Source organism: Dermacentor variabilis, chromosome 2, assembly GCF_050947875.1.
Source record: "Dermacentor variabilis isolate Ectoservices chromosome 2, ASM5094787v1, whole genome shotgun sequence".
In the NCBI taxonomy this organism is placed as follows: Eukaryota; Metazoa; Arthropoda; class Arachnida; order Ixodida; family Ixodidae; genus Dermacentor; species Dermacentor variabilis.
This window is the reverse complement of record NC_134569.1, coordinates 13291768-13309095: the sequence shown is the minus strand read 5'-3', so window position 1 is coordinate 13309095 and position 17328 is coordinate 13291768. Positions and strand designations below refer to the sequence as shown.

General features: G+C 44.5%; 1 protein-coding gene across 2 annotated transcripts in view; it reads right to left on the bottom strand.

Moving 5' to 3' along the window:
- The window catches only part of Tmtc4 (Transmembrane O-mannosyltransferase targeting cadherins 4), a 92156-nt gene extending 80700 nt beyond the window's left edge, over nt 1-11456 (bottom strand). The window contains exons 1-3 of one of the 2 annotated variants that reach the window (XM_075679657.1): nt 11323-11456; nt 9914-10302; nt 3132-3312 (exon numbers count right to left, since the gene is read on the bottom strand). In XM_075679657.1, coding sequence (XP_075535772.1) covers nt 3132-3312; nt 9914-10254 — 522 coding nt within the window. In that variant the 5' untranslated portion in view covers nt 10255-10302; nt 11323-11456. Of the gene's footprint in view, nt 1-3131; nt 3313-9913; nt 10303-11286 lie in introns of both variants that reach the window. The other variant, XM_075679658.1, reaches the window with a different exon arrangement.
- Nucleotides 11457-17328: the final 5872 nt, after the last annotated feature.

The following is a 17328-nucleotide window of genomic DNA, read 5'->3' as shown; positions in this document are numbered from 1 at the left end:
CTTGGCAGAGGAGCTTGCCGCCTGAACTCATGGGTTCGCAGCACTGAAATATCCATATCTCAGCTATTAATCAGCCGATTCGAAAAATTTTTGTGGCAGAACACTCCCTAGAGGACACGTAACAACTTCCAGCTTACAGCCAACATTTGCTATGGGGCCTGGTAAGGGGCCCTTTCATCATCATCATCATCAGCCTGGTTACGCCCACTGCAGGGCAAAGGCCTCTCCCATACTTCTCCAACTACCCCGGTCATGTACTAATTGTGGCCATGTCATGACTGCAAACTTCTTAATCTCATCCGCCCACCTAACTTTCTGCCGCACCCTGCTACGCTTCCCTTCCCTTGGGATCCAGTCCGTAACCCTTAATGACCATCGGTTATCTTCCATCCTCATTACATGTCCTGCCCATGTCCATTTCTTTTTCTTGATTTCAACTAAGATGCCATTAACTCGCATTTGTTCCCTCACCCAATCTGCTCTTTTCTTATCCCTTAACGTTACACCTATCATTCTTCTTTCCATAGCTCGTTGCGTCGTCTTCAATTTGAGTAGAACCCTTTTCGTAAGCCTCCAGGTTTCTGCCCCGTAGGTGAGTACCGGTAAGACACAGCTATTATGTACTTTTCTCTTGAGGGATAATGGCAACCTGCTGTTCATGATCTGAGAATGCCTGCCAAACGCACCCCAGCCCATTCTTATTCTTCTGATTATTTCCGTCTCATGATCCGGATCCGCCGTCACTACCTTCCCTAAGTAGATGTATTCCCTTACGACTTCCAGTGCCTCGCTGCCTATTGTAAATTGCTGTTCTCTTCCGAGACTGTTAAGCATTACTTTAGTTTTCTGCAGATTAATTTTTAGACCCGCTCTTCTGCTTTGCCTCTCCAGGTCAGTGAGAATGCATTGCAATTGGTCCCCTTTAAAGGGGATTAACTGGGCCCTTTAAAGCGACACTAAACAGAAAAATAGCTGCATAGGTAAATTATCCTCCCTCCTAAAATGCCAAAACTAACACACTTCCTGTGAGAGGAGGCTTAGTAACACAGGAAAGGTTCAAAACAAAAAATTGGTGGCAACAGCGCTTTCAAGTGCCGGTGGCATGCAATGAATTTTGAGGACATCTGGTCGGGCCTAGTTGATTTTCTATCAATAAAGATTGGCTGTATTTTAATCTAAAGGAGCCACAGACTGAACTTGCAAGCTTCAAATACTTGACTGTACCAACTGTGCCCACAAATACTTTTACTGCGCTCACAATGGCCACATATAAAAGATACTTTGAAATTCATGATGTGACACTGACATAACAACACTAGAGGTCTGGTGTGAAATTCAAAATAGGAAGTTTGGCCTTCATTCTCTCTTCTGGTAATCAATGCTCCTAGCGCAAAATTAATGAAAAAAGACTTGCGAAAAGGTGCTTTACGAGCCTAGACTGATGCAACAATCAACAAGGGGTATGCAGATCAAGAATTTATGCTTTCTTTTTCAAAACACAGCAAATATGAGAGTGCATTGACTTTGAATGTGAAATTATGCTTTCAACAGTATGCTTTTTAACAATGCAGTTTTGGTCTCTAGGAATGTTGAGCCTAGTCCAATGAACATCATCGTATTCCACAAGCAGCTGAAGCAGAATCACAGTGAGGCGCAGAGAACTGGCAACCACGAATGCATAGAATGCTAAAATTTGTGCACTGCAGCTTTATCAAGCTTCAAGAAAGGCACAGTAAGTCGCACCATTTACTGAGACCCCACAATTACCAGATTTCCAAGATCTGCTTTACAGGTTATACAATGAGAATGAAACTGGACTGATGCAATAGAAGAAATTTGTTAAAGAGTAAGTCTGATGTGCGTGCAACATTTTTATGCAGTTATCCATTGTGAGCCATGGTTTTCTACACACCAAGAAGAACGAAATGAAAGTTCAAATGAAAGTGAAAAACCTGCATATGTATCAATTAACTTGCTAACACTATTAAAAGTGGGGCCTTATTCTCAAATGACTGCTGTCAATTATTTTCTTTTTCAATATGTATGTGGGTACTCTTACCCTATATGTAACCTTCATAATGAGTGACCGTGAAGAGCAAGTGCACTGACAAGACCAGAGACATAAGCTTAGTGGTGTTAGGAAGTGCACTTCACTGTCAGGCACACATGCCACAAAGAACCACAACCATAGTGTACCTCTGAAAACGATGCCAGATTGCATTAATGTGACTGCTAAAACTGACCATTAGAGAACACGCTTGCTAACTTCAATCTCAGCCACTTGATGCAACATCAGCAATACAGAGATTTAACCGTGTCGCCAACATTTGGTTCCACTCGCGGTAGTGGTGTAGTGGCTTTGATGTTGTGCTGCTGAGCCAGAGGATGCAGGATTGAATCCTGGCCACGGCGGCCACATTAGCATGGAGGAAAATGCAAAAACGGCCATGTAACATGCATTGTGTGCACTCTAAAGGCCTAAAGGTGGTCTAATATAATCAGGAGTCCCCCACTACAGCGTTCCTCATAATCATATCTTGGTTTTGGCACGTAAAACCCCAGAATTTAACATTTTGTTCTAGGCTGTTGCAGGCAGTAGCTATTGCATGTACATATGCACAATCACTGATAAATGATTTCAAGATGTAAATGCTTAAAAATAGAGAAAAACAAAACAAAATTGGAACTTCTTGCTTCATAAAAGTACATGCAAAAAAACCAGGTTGCTAAAGTATCAACTTTGCGTCAAATATTCACATTCATTCTTCCCATTGCAGTCAATGTGTAAACTCCAGCATTGAATGTTGAATTGCAGTTGGTCACAGACACATGTACAAATTACATGTTGTGATTACTGGCTTTGCACTTTTGCTGCACAGCTTTCCTGTTTTGAAAAGTTCTGCAAGTGGCTGTGCTGCTTCAAATTTTTAAGCAAAAAATTTGAACAAGTACAACCATGAGAATTTTTAAGAAAAATAATTTTTCACACAATAAGGTTGAAGCAGCTAGATGCAGCAACACACATTCTTTCAATTTAGCAGCTGTACATAAACAATACACTGATTCTACACAACATAAATGCAGCTAAACCGTTCTCAAAAGCTTTGTACAAAACATGCTCTTATACATACACTTTCTGTATGGACTGGGTGCACAGCAAACAGTAGGGCACAGAGGAGGGAGGCACGTGGCGCCCCCTGAAGAAGTATCCTGAAGAGATGCAGCGAAAGTAGTGACACGAGTGCATGGAGGACCACATTGACAGCATGAAAGTGGCTGGCTATGAGGCCTCCAGCCAACATGCAGTTGAGCCTGGAACAGAAAATTAAGGAAAAGTTGCAAAGAGAGACCACAGCTGGCAGTACAGCTGGGGTAAGGGGGCAATTTCAGTTGGTTAGCAAAAGCCAATTTCACTGCACAAAAACATGTAAACCAGAGTGCTGAACCAAAAAATTAGGCAGAGACACTTAAGACTGCTTATCTGTGGGAATGCGAAAGCATTACAGTCTCTTTGGTGAAATGTTTTTTTCCGCACGTTCCTTGTTTGCACAATATCTTCCCTGCATTCTAAATGCACCTCGGTAATGCCAAATCAAAACGCACCAAGTGTCTCAACGTGCAAGGAGTTCATAAACAAGATGTGTGCAATGACGCATGCACTAAGCACACCTGTAGTCAGCCAGAACTGTGGAGCCGCCGTGGCGTTAGGGAAGGGTGCTCGTCTCGCGCCACGACGTGCCATGGAGGTAGACGCGATCATGGGGCGAGTGACGCGCCACGTGTCAGGGCAGCGCCATACATTGCGAGGAGGGGGTCTTCTGTGTTTGCCGCAAGATGGCTTTGCGTGTGCGCAGAGCGCAGAAGAAATGTAGCGGAAACGTACTTCGCTACTCGTGTAACTGCGACTTCTGTAATTTACATGCTCGTAATTACCGATATACACTGCAGTATAACTTTCTATGGCACGTTTATAAGGCAACACCGCATTCACTAGAGACGCTTTCCCGCTTTCAACCATCGAACTCATGGCTGAGTGGTAGCGTCTCCGTCTCACACTCCGGAGACCCTGGTTCGATTCCCACCCAGCCCATCTTGCAAGTTGTTTTTATTTATGAATTGCCTTCCGGGATTTTTCGCTCACGGCCAACGCCACCGACGCCGATGACACCGGCAATTCTGCGACACGAGCTCCTTAGCGCTGTCGCGTTAAAAGTTGCACACAGCAACTTGATGGGCCATAAAACCCTGTCTGAGGGCAGCATCAGCAAGCACAGGCACTGATTCAGGACCGACAACACAAACAATACAATACGACACAATGTTGGCTTCATCTTATGCCGGCAAAAAGGGCAATTTCAATACAAGAAAAACATTACAAAAGATGGAAAAGGTGCCAGCTGGAGTCCCAGTGTGGTGCAGTCCACGGCAGGCTCTCGTATGATTGAGGTTGAGTCAGCCAGTGAGGATTATCACCACCGCCATGAGGACCAGCTGAAGCACCAAAAGACGTTAGAGTCTCAGTGTTCATTGGGTAGGCCAGCGAACCAGATGGACCTCGGTGCACGAACACCATCAGAAGATATGAAAACATCAGACAACTCAGTTCCACAATACAGCGAAGATGTTGGCGGTGAGCATGCCGTCGAATGGCCAATGGAAGACCTTACTTGTACAGCAAGCCAGTAAGTCATGAGCATGGCTACAAGTGAGCCACTCAACAAAAGTCAACTGCACAGGTCTGTGAGAGCCCATCAACTTCTGGACTGTTATGCACCTTGAGGGGAAGGAAGACTGCTATATCAGCATCAGCAATCTACAGATCATGACAAGCTACTCTCAGCATCGAAGCGGTGTCTTTTCGGTTTCAACAGCGCATGCTCAAGTAACGATGTCATGACACAAAAAGAGCCTAAAAACAAATGCTTTCTATAAACATTGTTCAGTCCCTGTAAGCATGTCAGTCTGTAACAGCGTTTGATTATGGCACAACTTCTATGGGGAACTGGGAATAATCATGAATGAGTATGAGTAGGTACTTGCCATTGGGAAGTGGACCAGCAAAATCGGTGCTAAGATTTTCCTAAGGTCCATTCAGAAGGGGAGCTGGTACCACAGGATTGCGTTGAGAGCTTGGCATAGAAGACTGACATGGGATGCAGTCACATACTGACTGCTCAACTAATTTGTCCACGTGGAGCAACCAAACAACAGGTGCGGAGCAGTTGCTTGGTTTTACAATTCCCATGTGTCCCTTGTGGACATACTCTACTGCACATTGTTGTAAGCTGGCTGGTAGCAGAAGTTTTCTGCCCCAAAGAATGAGACTGTCGGGTGATGTCTGTTCTGGTTCAACATTTTTGTACAGTTGTAGTGCTGTATCACGCCACAGGGCATGCCACCTAGTACCTACAGCTTGGATGGCTTCTCTTAGTTCACAGTAGGTAGTGTCACCGTTGGATGTTTTGGTTACCTCTTGTGTCATTATCTCTTTTTGCACTGTTACCTGGGACAGGAGCACCCTATATTCATCAGGCACCTTATGTGTTCTGTACCGATTCTGAGTAAATTTGAGTGGATGACTTGACATGTAGTCAGATGGATTGTCTATTGTACGGAGAAGCTCTCTATTCCTCTCACAGGCACTTTATTCTAGCAGAGGGTTGAACAGAAGGATTGGACAGGATACTGATCAATGGTTCGTGATCAGTGTGGAGCATGAAGTGAGTTCTGTACAGGTAAATGCTGAAGTGTTCAGTTCTCCACACAACAGCCAAGGTTTCCTTTTCGATGTTGGAGTAGTGCTCCGCATCAGTTAGCCTGCAGCTTGCATAAGTCACAATTTTGATGTTATCATCTACCTGTGCCAGCCAGCATGGCACCTGGACCTTCTAGGCCTTTGTCAATAATGAGATGGGTTGACTTCTTGCTATAAAAGTAGGCCGAAGCATGGTTACCTGTCAAGGCTTCTTTTAGCTTGTCGGGAGCCGCTTGGTGTACGTCAGTCCACCTCCTTTGGGTTGGGAGAAGCAACATTTCATTGGGTTGAGTGTTAGTCCACAGCTGGATGGATGGGTGGATGGATGGGTATTATGAGCGTCCCCTTTGGAATGGGGAGGTGGGTTGTGCCACCAAGCTCTTGCTGTTACACTGCCTAATGTCCTACCTAGGTGCTATAAAGGCACTGCAGCACCATCTTCATGCAGTCATTGTGTTCTGTTTCTGTTTTGTCATAGACAAGAATGTCGTCACTAATGTTGATGACTCCTGGGATGCCTGTTATAACCTGTCTGTGTTTAGGAAAAACCCTGCTGTGGCATTTATTCCAAAGTTCAAGCACTTGTAGCAGTATAATTCCATGGGCATTGTAAATGTTGTCATGTACCCTGACTCTTCAGGCAGCACCAGTTGGTGACACTCATTACTTAGTTCAAGCTATGAGAAGATTGGTGCACAAGTCAGGCTAGTGACAAGATCTTCAAACACTGGGGATGTATGCCGCTCTCTTGTTATGGCTTTATTGGCCCAACGCATGTCCACACACATTCATACCATGCCTGGTGAGTGGTGTTTGGGTACCACAATAGGAGAGACTCCTGTGCTGGGCCAGTTACTTACTCAACTACATTGAATCCTTTGAGCCATTCAACTTCTTTTGTGACTGGATCTCGGATGCTACTGGTAGAACAGACTTGTCAATGTGTAGTTTCACTTCAATTCCTTCGAGCTTCCGTAGTCCTTCAAACAACCTGGGATGGTCACCTTGAATGCTCTAGTGCGATGAGATGTTATACACATGGGCTACAAGTTCGAGGGCTTCAGCTGGTTTGAAATGTTGCAGGGACTCGCTCGACAGTGCTTGTGACCAACACGGTATCTTGCAGCTTGGTGCCTTTATATGATATCTCAGGAGAGAATTTCCCTAGCTAGGGGAGCTCAGTTTTTTATTCATAGGCAAATACTTTGGGCCCTGGGGCACTCAAGATTAGTTTGTTGGGCAAGGTGTCATATGTCTCTCAGCTGATGATGTTCAGTGTCACTCCTGCATCCACAATAAATTCAATAATGACGTCATTGAGGGATGCCATCATTCTTGGGGCTTTGGCATTGCTGCGTTGTATTGCAAAGGCCCGGTCATCAGGATCCGCATCTGAGCTTTGCTTCACTAATCTGTGTGCTGTGCCTTGGTGTTAGTTCTTTCCTTGCTGCCTCGATCTTACCTCATACGTGCACCCCTGGGTCAGTTGTTCCAGTGTTGCATCGGTTTGGAGTGCAAACTGTTGAAGTTTCGTGGACGTGGTACCAAGCACAATTTGTACCTTGATTTCAGAGTCAACATCAGATGAGCAGTACCTTGCCATGGGATAGAGGTGCATATAGAAAATGTTGATCGTCTTGCTATCTTGTTGAGTCGCTCTTCATAAGTTGAAGATCTCGTACTCATGGTTCTTTTTGCTCTGAAATGATCGTGGACGCATTTCTTGACCTGCTCATACTCGTGTGGCTGGATTCACCTTGACCGGCGTTGCTGCTGGAGGTTGTTGGGGTCGCTGGTACTACGAGCGTCAGTGAACCATAGACATCATAAATCTCTTCGCCGATGTAGTGGAGGAGAAGCGCTTTCTTTTGCACAGCGTTGTAAATTTGAAGTCCCAACAGAAGGTTTTCAAACCTATTTATGCACCGTCGCCATTGGTGACCAATGGCTGCTGGATACATAATATGTTCAAAAGATGGAAAAAATGGCAAGGATGGAGCAAACACCATCTTGTTTCCCTTGCTGCTTGAAATGTGGGCGCTGAAAGTCCTTTTATCACATCAAAGCTTGCTCACTAGTTGCAGCACTTCACCACAGCTGAAAGTGATTCTTCTTGCAGATGTAGCGCACCATCTTGTCATCTTGTCACCAGTTGTGTTTAACTTTGTGTTTAATGTTACAGATGGAGGGAAGCTGTGGATGCCGCCATCATTTTGAAAACGACACTGACTTTATTCTCTTATTCTTGCCTTGGATCGCTGCTGGCTTCTGGGTTGTCTTGGCTTGGCCCACTACACTACAGTTCTTCACTTAATAGATACTGATGGGCTAGTTGGTGAGCCATGACACTGACGAACCAGAGCACTTAAAACAGACACATTCATGCACACATGAAAAAGGACATTTATAAGCACCGAGTATGTCCTCTTTCATGTGTGTGTGAATGTGTCTGTTTTAAGTGTGCTGCTTCATCAATATCATTCTTCAGGATTGTCAGACAGAGAACCAAGAAAAAAATAAAAAGAAGCTTGAGGAAATTGGCGAAGGAGCTTAGCATGAGTCACTCTTAGAGTAGAAACATCACAAAATGCTGTCTGGGCTTATGTGTGAGCGCACTCCATAACATACGTGTCTTGGATGACCTTATCAATTCAAACTGCCCTCAAGAGTACTTTACGCTTCCCAAGCGTTTCCCTAAGGAATGACATGGTGCAGTGCTGTTCACTGACGAGCAACGTTCACCAATGAAGAAGTTTCAGCCACCAAAATGACGGAAATTTGGTTCTGTTGGCCAAGGAAGTGAATGAATATGATTGCTACGCTAATCGGGAGGAACATGTGGGTTCAGTCATGCGCCAGTCATGTTGACTGCAAAATGCCCTTAATTTTCACTTACCAGGGAGTGAAAGTGAATGTTCAAAACTACCTGAATGACATTCTGGAATACTAGATGGTATTTCCCTAGAGACACTCTCACTTCAAAGGTTGACTGTAGGGGTTCCAGCAAGATTCTGTGCCTCCCCACAGTATTAAAGTGGTTCAACAAGGGTGCAACACAGTCTGCAAACTTCACTTCACAAGAGCAGCCTTCTTGTTAACTGACTTAAATTTACTCAACTTTCCTGTGCTGTCCGTGCTTGAGAGCAAGGCCTGCACTACTCCCCAGAAGGATTTGAATAGCACTTCCGAAGGTGTTGGATGAAGAAATGGATGACCAAGACCTCCATTCCACGGTAGAAGCATACCCAAAGCGATCTGAAGGCTTGCGCCACGGCAAAGGGCGGGCTTTTCGATCTCTGGCCGTTGCCTTGTTGTTCTCAGTGTTTCACCCCTTAACTGCCGATAACAAGGCAACTCGTCATCACAATGAGCATCTGCTGGTGTCAATGAGAAGTTAACTCGCCGTGAACTTTCTACAATTTTTGCACACGTGTATATGTTGGTTCTTGTAATCTTAAGAAATAAATAATACATGATCAGGTTTGCTATATTTGTTCAAAAAGATCAGTAATAATGCAATAGGCTTTCTGGTACCATATATCTGAGAAAAAAAGCTATAAAATATTTCACACTCGTGATTTTTTTTTTTTAATTTGTCATCCCAGTTAAGAGGTCAAATAAATTGTTGGATAAACTGAATGTCCATCTCACTGCTTTGAAGATGAAAATGTCAGGGCTTTTTAGCCACCCGATATTGTTGCTTGTTCTCGTTAGTTTTTGTCATGCTTACTGCTTTTTTTTTTTGTAATGGTTGTGCCATTAGTTTTTCTCTGTCACATACTTTTTTGCAATTGAAAGAAAAGTGTGCACACCTCATATTCCAGAGGTGGCAGAATGACTGTTTCATTTGTTGCGCTTCCAGGTGGCACATGTGATAAGTATGCCTTTATATTACCTTCCTTATGTTTCTTGAAATAAAAGTTGGTGGTCTGTACTCTGTTCTTTCTTACTTTCCGCCCTTCTTTTTTTGTATTTTGCACAGTACATTACTTGTTTCATTCCTTTGATAAAGAAAGGTCCAGTAGAACAAAGCATGCTAAAGCATGCAAAATGCACGCCACAACTTCATGAGACAGTCAATGAGAAAACAAAATACAAGACAAAACACAGACAGCCTTCTAGGTACATCTTCCTTTCTTAGAGTACAGGGTAACTTACTTGAAAGTTAGTGTGGTAAGGGGCCTGTATGACTTATGGCTTGACTCAGACTGCAACTCGGTGCCCCAGAAGTCATCTTCAAATATGCGACGCAGTGGAATTTCTGGCTGTATGTCCGCATTATGCACCACCGCCTCTGTGTCGTCAAATACAAAGTCACCAGCTAGGCTGTGGCCAAAACAAACCAATGAAGCTCCCGCCACTAGCCAGGGTCCACAGCATATGGCCCACTTGGGTACCGGAAGTGCTTGGTCCCAGCTGCGATCGATGTCTCTAGTCCATTCTTTCTTGGGAAATTTGAGTCCCGTCGAGTTTCGATTGTGGTCGAACATGGTGGCCATGGCTTTGTTGCCAGCAGTTCACATTGGTCATGATGATACACTGGATGCCTGCATGTGAAATGTAGCATTCAGTGACATGACGTGAAATGTATATACTATGTAGCACAGTTACGAAAGGCACTATATGTAAACATATCTCATGTTCTTTTCAGCAGTGTATAAGCAGGGCAAAACCAAGAGATGCAATTGGCAAATGTTCAGTGATCTCTAAGTACTAAACTGCTACACGGACACACAATAAAATGCAGAGACAAGAACAAAGCATAACATAATGCTGAAAAGTCAAATTTAGACTCATGATTACACTTCGTCTGAATGTTCGTACTCAAAGCATCACCGTCAACATCAGCAAGCAGGGGAGCATACGTGTGTTCCTGTCTACTGATTTACAAGCATGTGAAAGCGTCTTATTGTTGTAAGACACGGAAAGATGTGCGGGTTTAAAGATAGGCGCAAATGCGAATGAGATGAAGAAGTCTCATGCAAGATAAGCAAGAGCAGTACGGCGCTGTTCTTAGTAGCGTAATGATTACATGCAAACGCCTGCGATGGTTATGCAGCAACATATATGTATGCATGTCTAGAACATTCCTATTGGGATAAGAAACCACTTTCGTTCGGAAACGCTTGAGGGGACATAAGAAGCGCACACTTATTCGAAGACTTGTGTTTGTTAATCACTCAGCAGCCAGTGAATCGCTCAAGCAGAACCCAATTTGCGACGGAGACGTGCAACAACCTCCGCAACGCAGTCCTATTGTGCTATTGTGAGGAGATGACCTTTCTGCGTGTCCGGCGGACGGCAGCTGTCTCTGTTAACTAAGTTTTTGCAATGCTATGCTACGCTATGTAGTAGCATTTCAAAGTAATTCGTAGATATGCATCAATAATTAAAAAGTGAGGCTATATTGTCGAATTTACTTTGAGAGGCTTCTCAATTGAAATTATCCACAAGCTCTGCACGGCGACAGCCTCGCACGGACACTGTACTGATCGGCGGTACAAGTCCTTACAATGCTAAGATGCACTTACACGTAAAGATGTTGCGCAAAAGAAGGCGCTACGTACCGAGTCCATTGTATAGCTACGATTGCAAACTTAGACGATCATTTTAAAGCGTCTGGGCCATTCCGCGAGCCCAACCACTTGTTTACCTAGCGGCGGCCCACCACCGAAGCCGTACCACGTACGAAGTGCATGGGTGCACGAGCAGCCACAACTAGCCAGCGGCTTGTCTCACGTGACCGGTGCAAGTTCCGTTTTCGCTTTCAAATGCGGGGCGTCAACTGATTCGTCACAATCTCTGCAACAGAAAGCTTTTGCGTGTTTTTGCTTTGAGTGCATGGCTTCCTACAACGCAGAAGCAAGTGAAAGTGTGCCTTTATGAAAGTATAACTCAGCACGGTAGACGTAGCCCAAAAATATTAATTTTAACCTTTATCCGGCAACCTACTCTAAAAGGAAGCTCTCGTAATTTGTGCGATTAAAAACTAGAACCGTGATTATATCTATCCGAACGAAATCATGATTGATTTACAAGCTCAAGAATGCAATTATTCTGGCATATTTAGAACGTTGCGTATACAACAGCGCGGCCCCGCTGCCAATATATGTATATATCTGCATAAGCGCCGACTACGGAGGGACTCGCGGAGGGACTCCCCCCCCCCAGACTGTCACTACCAGAGTTGTGTCACCCACATCACTTCTTTTTAGTTCCCTCTACCTTTTCAGTTAAATTTTTATTTTGGCTAAAGCTCACTGCATCATTGTTGGCGTGAACATGCACGGCTTTTAATTCATACTTTCGCTTTGTTTCTGCTAAACCTGACAATAGGAGTACAAGCGCATTAGAAGCACCAGCCGCGGCTACCTCATCCGTATTTTCTCACTTCAACATTTTTTTTTATTTACTGTAAACACCATGGACAGACAAAGCTTATTGTATTTTTTAAAGAGAAGGAGGTAACCAATTATATTATTTCTTATGGTACGAATAGCCCATGCTTACAGAATGAGTTGTCTTCTTTGCTTGTCCTCGTCTTAGGCGCCCTTTCGCCTTCCAACTAGAGAATGAATGTTGCTGTATGTTCACCTCGCTTCAAATTGCTTTGCGTGCTTTTTGACCCTGAAAAAAAAAAAAAAAAACTTGCAGACTTCATTGACTCCTTCCGTACAGTCTTTTATCAACGGAGTGTGAAATGCACGTGAATGACATGTCTCTGCATTTCTTCTCTTTTCAGTTAGCAGTGCTAACGACTCATGGAAAAAAAGGAACTCTTTTAATAATTTACAACATTTATTAGGGATGGAAACATCGCCACTTGCACGCAGAGGCCATAAATATATATAATTCACTCAGTAAACGAAACGAGGCCAAGCCAGATTAATTCTAAATTAGAATCAATAGCAGTTATGCACAACAGCGCTTATACGTGGACTCACAGTAAAAAAGGAAAAAATATAGAAAGAAAGAAAAAATTGAGGCTGCAGTTTCGCTGCAAAGGCGATACTTTCCGCCTATGTATACTACATGTATAGTTAATAAAGATTACTGCTAGAGCGTCTGAAAAGAATAAAAGTGATATTTTTGATCAAGGGGTGCCAGTACAGTGCCATTTCAATATACCTATTGCAAGACTGTCGATCTTGATGGACGTAGCACTCATATTTCTGCTTAAAACATTAAGGCAAATTCCAAAAATTTTGATACATCTTCTTATTCTACGTGGATCACACTACGGTATATTAACCAGCCGTTTATATTAGAAAGTATTTATTTCAATCTTCCATCTATCGTTTTGTCCTATTTTCACCTACGACCACTGTAATCGGTAACTAACGTTGGTTTTAAAGCGATGGTTCAAACGGAGCTTCAAATGGCGGTAGGTAGCGAGTTAGTATGCATTGATGCATAGACGGACAGTTTTCATTTTTCCGGGGGGGATGGGGGGTGGGGGGTGGCGACCAGCTTTCCGAACCATATATATATATATATATATACATATATATATATATATATATATATATATATATATATATATATATATATATATATATATATATATATATGTATGTATATATATATATATATATATATATGTTGCACTTCAAAAAACTCCGTGGGACCTCGAAGCATTGAGCACTGAAGTGACGCCGTTATATAAGTATATGCAAGACCTCATAGTAGGAGACAGTTCAATTTCACAGCCTGAGTCCTTCCGGTAGTGTAATCTTCCTTCGTGTAATTGTCGTATACTTGGATACTGCTTCGCCTTTCCGGCGTAACTAGTCTCTCTCTCTCTCTCTCTCTCTCTCTCTCTTTTCTGTGAGTCCGAGTATAAGCGCTCCTGCGTATGACTGAATTTGATTCTGATTTCGAGTGAATCCGGCTTGGCCTCATTTCGCTTACTGGGTGAATTATACAGTGTCCCCCAATCATCATGCACCAAGACTTAAAGAAAGAGCAGTTGCATTAATCTAAGAAAGCCTAGTGCATGTTGTTTCCAGTACAGTGGAGTAGCCGCAAGTAATTATTTCGTTATTGAGATTTAATTCAGTAATTGCAATTAATTATGTAACTCGAGAAGTACTGTCCTAATTTTCAAAGTGTCAATGAGTCATTTGTAAACACCCCAAAATGACATCTAAATGCGGTATTTTAAGCGACGTACTGATTCCGTACTAAATTTTCCGACTGGCAAAAAAACCTCACGAAGTATGAAAAATGCCACGTGAGTGCGCTCCCACCCGCATCATACTGATTGAAAGCAAATGCATTAGCTGTCGCAAACCCGAAGGGACAGCGCATCACCTCGATAATCGTACGGAAGGAGCACCAACAGCAGGTTTCGCGGCTTCGCAGCTATTCCTTCGACTCATTTCTGCGTCACGCTTATTTATTATCCGTCTTTCATGACCGACTGATCGCATTGATAACAAAAGCCCCTTGATAACGCGACCTCAAAATCCCCGCTTTCCTGGCACCGCATGCATCGAAAGAGTGCGCGCGAAGCTATATTTCGCGCCAGAAACGTGGTTCGGACCAAAGCCAAATTAAAGTGACCGTTTTATTTTTCATGAAAGTGTTTACGTGCTGTAAAAACAGGTTTGTGTCAAAAATAAAAGCGAAATAAACAGGCCGGGAAGCGGCCAACGTGTAGAGAATAGGCAAAACCGATGCGTTCAAGAAAGTAAATAAACCACTTCTCAATTAGCCGAATTAATAATCAGATGTCTGCACAAAAAAAGAGAAAAAAAAACAGAAAGACCATCAGATTTCAGTGTGCCTACATTATCTATGAATTCGTAAGCTCCGTTGAACACCAGGTTAGAGGACGTGTTCGAATAGGTCTCCTTTTGCAGCTACGCAGTATTGTGTCCGCTTTATCACATCTTCAGTGGCTTTTTTGATGACCAACGCCGGAATTCTACGGCATACATCCGTTATCCTTGCATTGAACTAATCTGAAGTCCGTCTCGATCATGTAAGCACGACCTTTCACATAACCCCAAGGAAAGAAATCGAGCGGAGAGAGGTCAGGTGACCTGGCCGGCCAATTTACAGGCCCGTGCCTTCCAATCTATTGCACACGAAAAGTCGCATCCAGCCAGTTTCTTGCTCGGCTGCTGCTGTGTATTGGCGCTTATCTTGCTGATACCACAGGAGGGGAAGACGTGACAGCGGGACTTCGCTGAGAAACTCATCCACCGCTCCTTCAAGGATTTCGTTCACGTAACGCTGTCCAGTTCAGTGTGTAATCGAAGAAGATGGGACCGATTATAGCACCGGCGTAAATTCCGAACCACACAATGAGCGACCACTGGTACTGATGCCGATTGCACTTTACCCAGTGTAGACTGGAATACCTCCAGTAGTGTGCGTTATGCAAATTTACCTAAACGTTTCTGCGAAAATTGGCTTCATCTGTGCACATGATGTCGGTCAAAAGTCTGATGACTTATCGGCTTTTGTGAAGACCCAATTTGAAAAATCTAGACAATTCTACAGGTCCCTATGTTCTAAGCATTGGTGTTGGCTAAAGTGGTACAGGTGAAAGGCTGTCATTTAGAATCCTCCAAACTGATGACTTGGAAATGCTTGCCTGCAGCGGCCACGTACCGCACGCTAGCATGAGGGTTTGAGGCCATAAATGCTAGAACATCCGTGCGTAGGCTGTGAATGGAGTCCTCCCCGCTGCTTCTTGAAGCTGCCGGTTTTTCTCAGGTTTTCATAATTCGTGATGATAGCCGATGCGTTTGGTCTACCGCCACACTTCCATGACTGGTATATATATTTGCGGCCTTCCTCTTGTTGCTATTTGCAGATCCCAAGGCAAGGATGACGTTTACCTTCTGTTCATTAGAGAAACACATGGCGACTAGGACGAAACAAAACGCACCTTTAAACCTTTGCACTGGCGTTGTCAACTCGCTTTTGTGGTGATAGGTCCTGCGGAAAAAAAGACATCTGTGCACTTTCAACAGCTGTCACAGCTTGTTTCCAATTAACACCAAACGCGGAATGTTACTTCGGTCGGGGCGTGGCAGATAAGGCACCAGCTCGATCACGATGTTTTTCTTTATTTCCTTTATTTCATTCTGGATAACTCAGAGGGAGCCTGTTCGAGGGCGCTGCTTTATTATAAGGATGGGAGCGCAGATACGTGGTATTCTCTATATTTCGCAGGGTTTATGTATCAGACGGAAAAAAGTTAGTACGCAATTAGTACGTCGCTGAAAGTACCGCAGTTAGATGTCCCTTGGCACAAGGACACACAAGGACGGGTCCGGCTTCGCCACACTCCCTAGGCTACAGAACTCCGTGACACAGTTTACTCATCTCATACGACGGCTGGCCAATCGCCGCAATGGCCTCAAAGAGCACGACACCTTGCGAATGGTACAAGCCCTCCTTTACAGCCGCATTGCGTACGAAACTCCTTACCTCAACCTGAAGACAGCGGAGAAACACAAGCTAAACCTCATAACGCAAAAGGCCACGAAGCTCGCCCTAGGACTGCCACCAACCGCCTCCACTGACCGACTGCTTCGCATGGGAGTTCACAACTCCTGGGAAGAACTTGAGGAAGCAAACCTCATCAACCAAAGACTCAAGCTCACAACCGTAGGCCGGGCAGTCCTCCGACGCACAGGACACACACCCAACCTAGAACTCGATGGCGAACGTAAGGGCAAGATCCAGTCGAAGCTCTGAGAATATCTACAAGTTAGCCGGATCCCTTAGAACATGCATCCTGAACACCACTGAGGCAGACGGCTCGCCAGGGTAAACACCATCAGACATAACCGCTCTAATGACCTGCACGCGCGCTACATGGACGCAGCCAAGCATCCGGGCCGGAACGCCTGCGCCATCAGCGTCACAGATTGCAAGGGAACGACACTTGCGTTGGCGACAGTTCTCGCCAAACGTGCGAACACAGCTGAGGAGGCTGCTATAGCACTCGCCACACAGACGAGCAGGGATGCCATAGTGGTCTTCACCGACTCTCAAACAGCGGCACCCAACGACATGAAGGGCACGATTACCATCAAAGCGATCAACATGCTGAAACGCGGCGACACTTCTCCCTCCCGCACCTGCATCATGTGAGTTCAGGGACACGAGGGATTCGAGAGGAATGAAGCGGCACAGAACGCGGCCCGCGCAAGCGTCAACCGGACTTCCCAGCACGAAATTCTAGACACGTCGCGCCCATCCACACCAGCGAAGGAAACAGAAACCGTAGCACTAACTTACCAAACCCTACTACAGCAATATTGGCTTGGACGTAGGGTATACCCTCTCTCACATCCAAAACTAGCATTAAACGAAGGCACCGACTACAGGCGACTCCAAACCAATACGTTCAGCCACGGCATCCCATTGCATCATTTCCAACCGACGCTATAAAGCTACATTTGTCCCCATTGCAGTGTGCCAGGCACCCTGGCACATTTTCTACTACAATCCAAGAATACCGGAACGAGCATCACATTCACAGCGACACAACCAGGAACAGTAAACGCAGACCCAAACCTCGTCACTGAAACGTGGGCGGCTGCGATCTC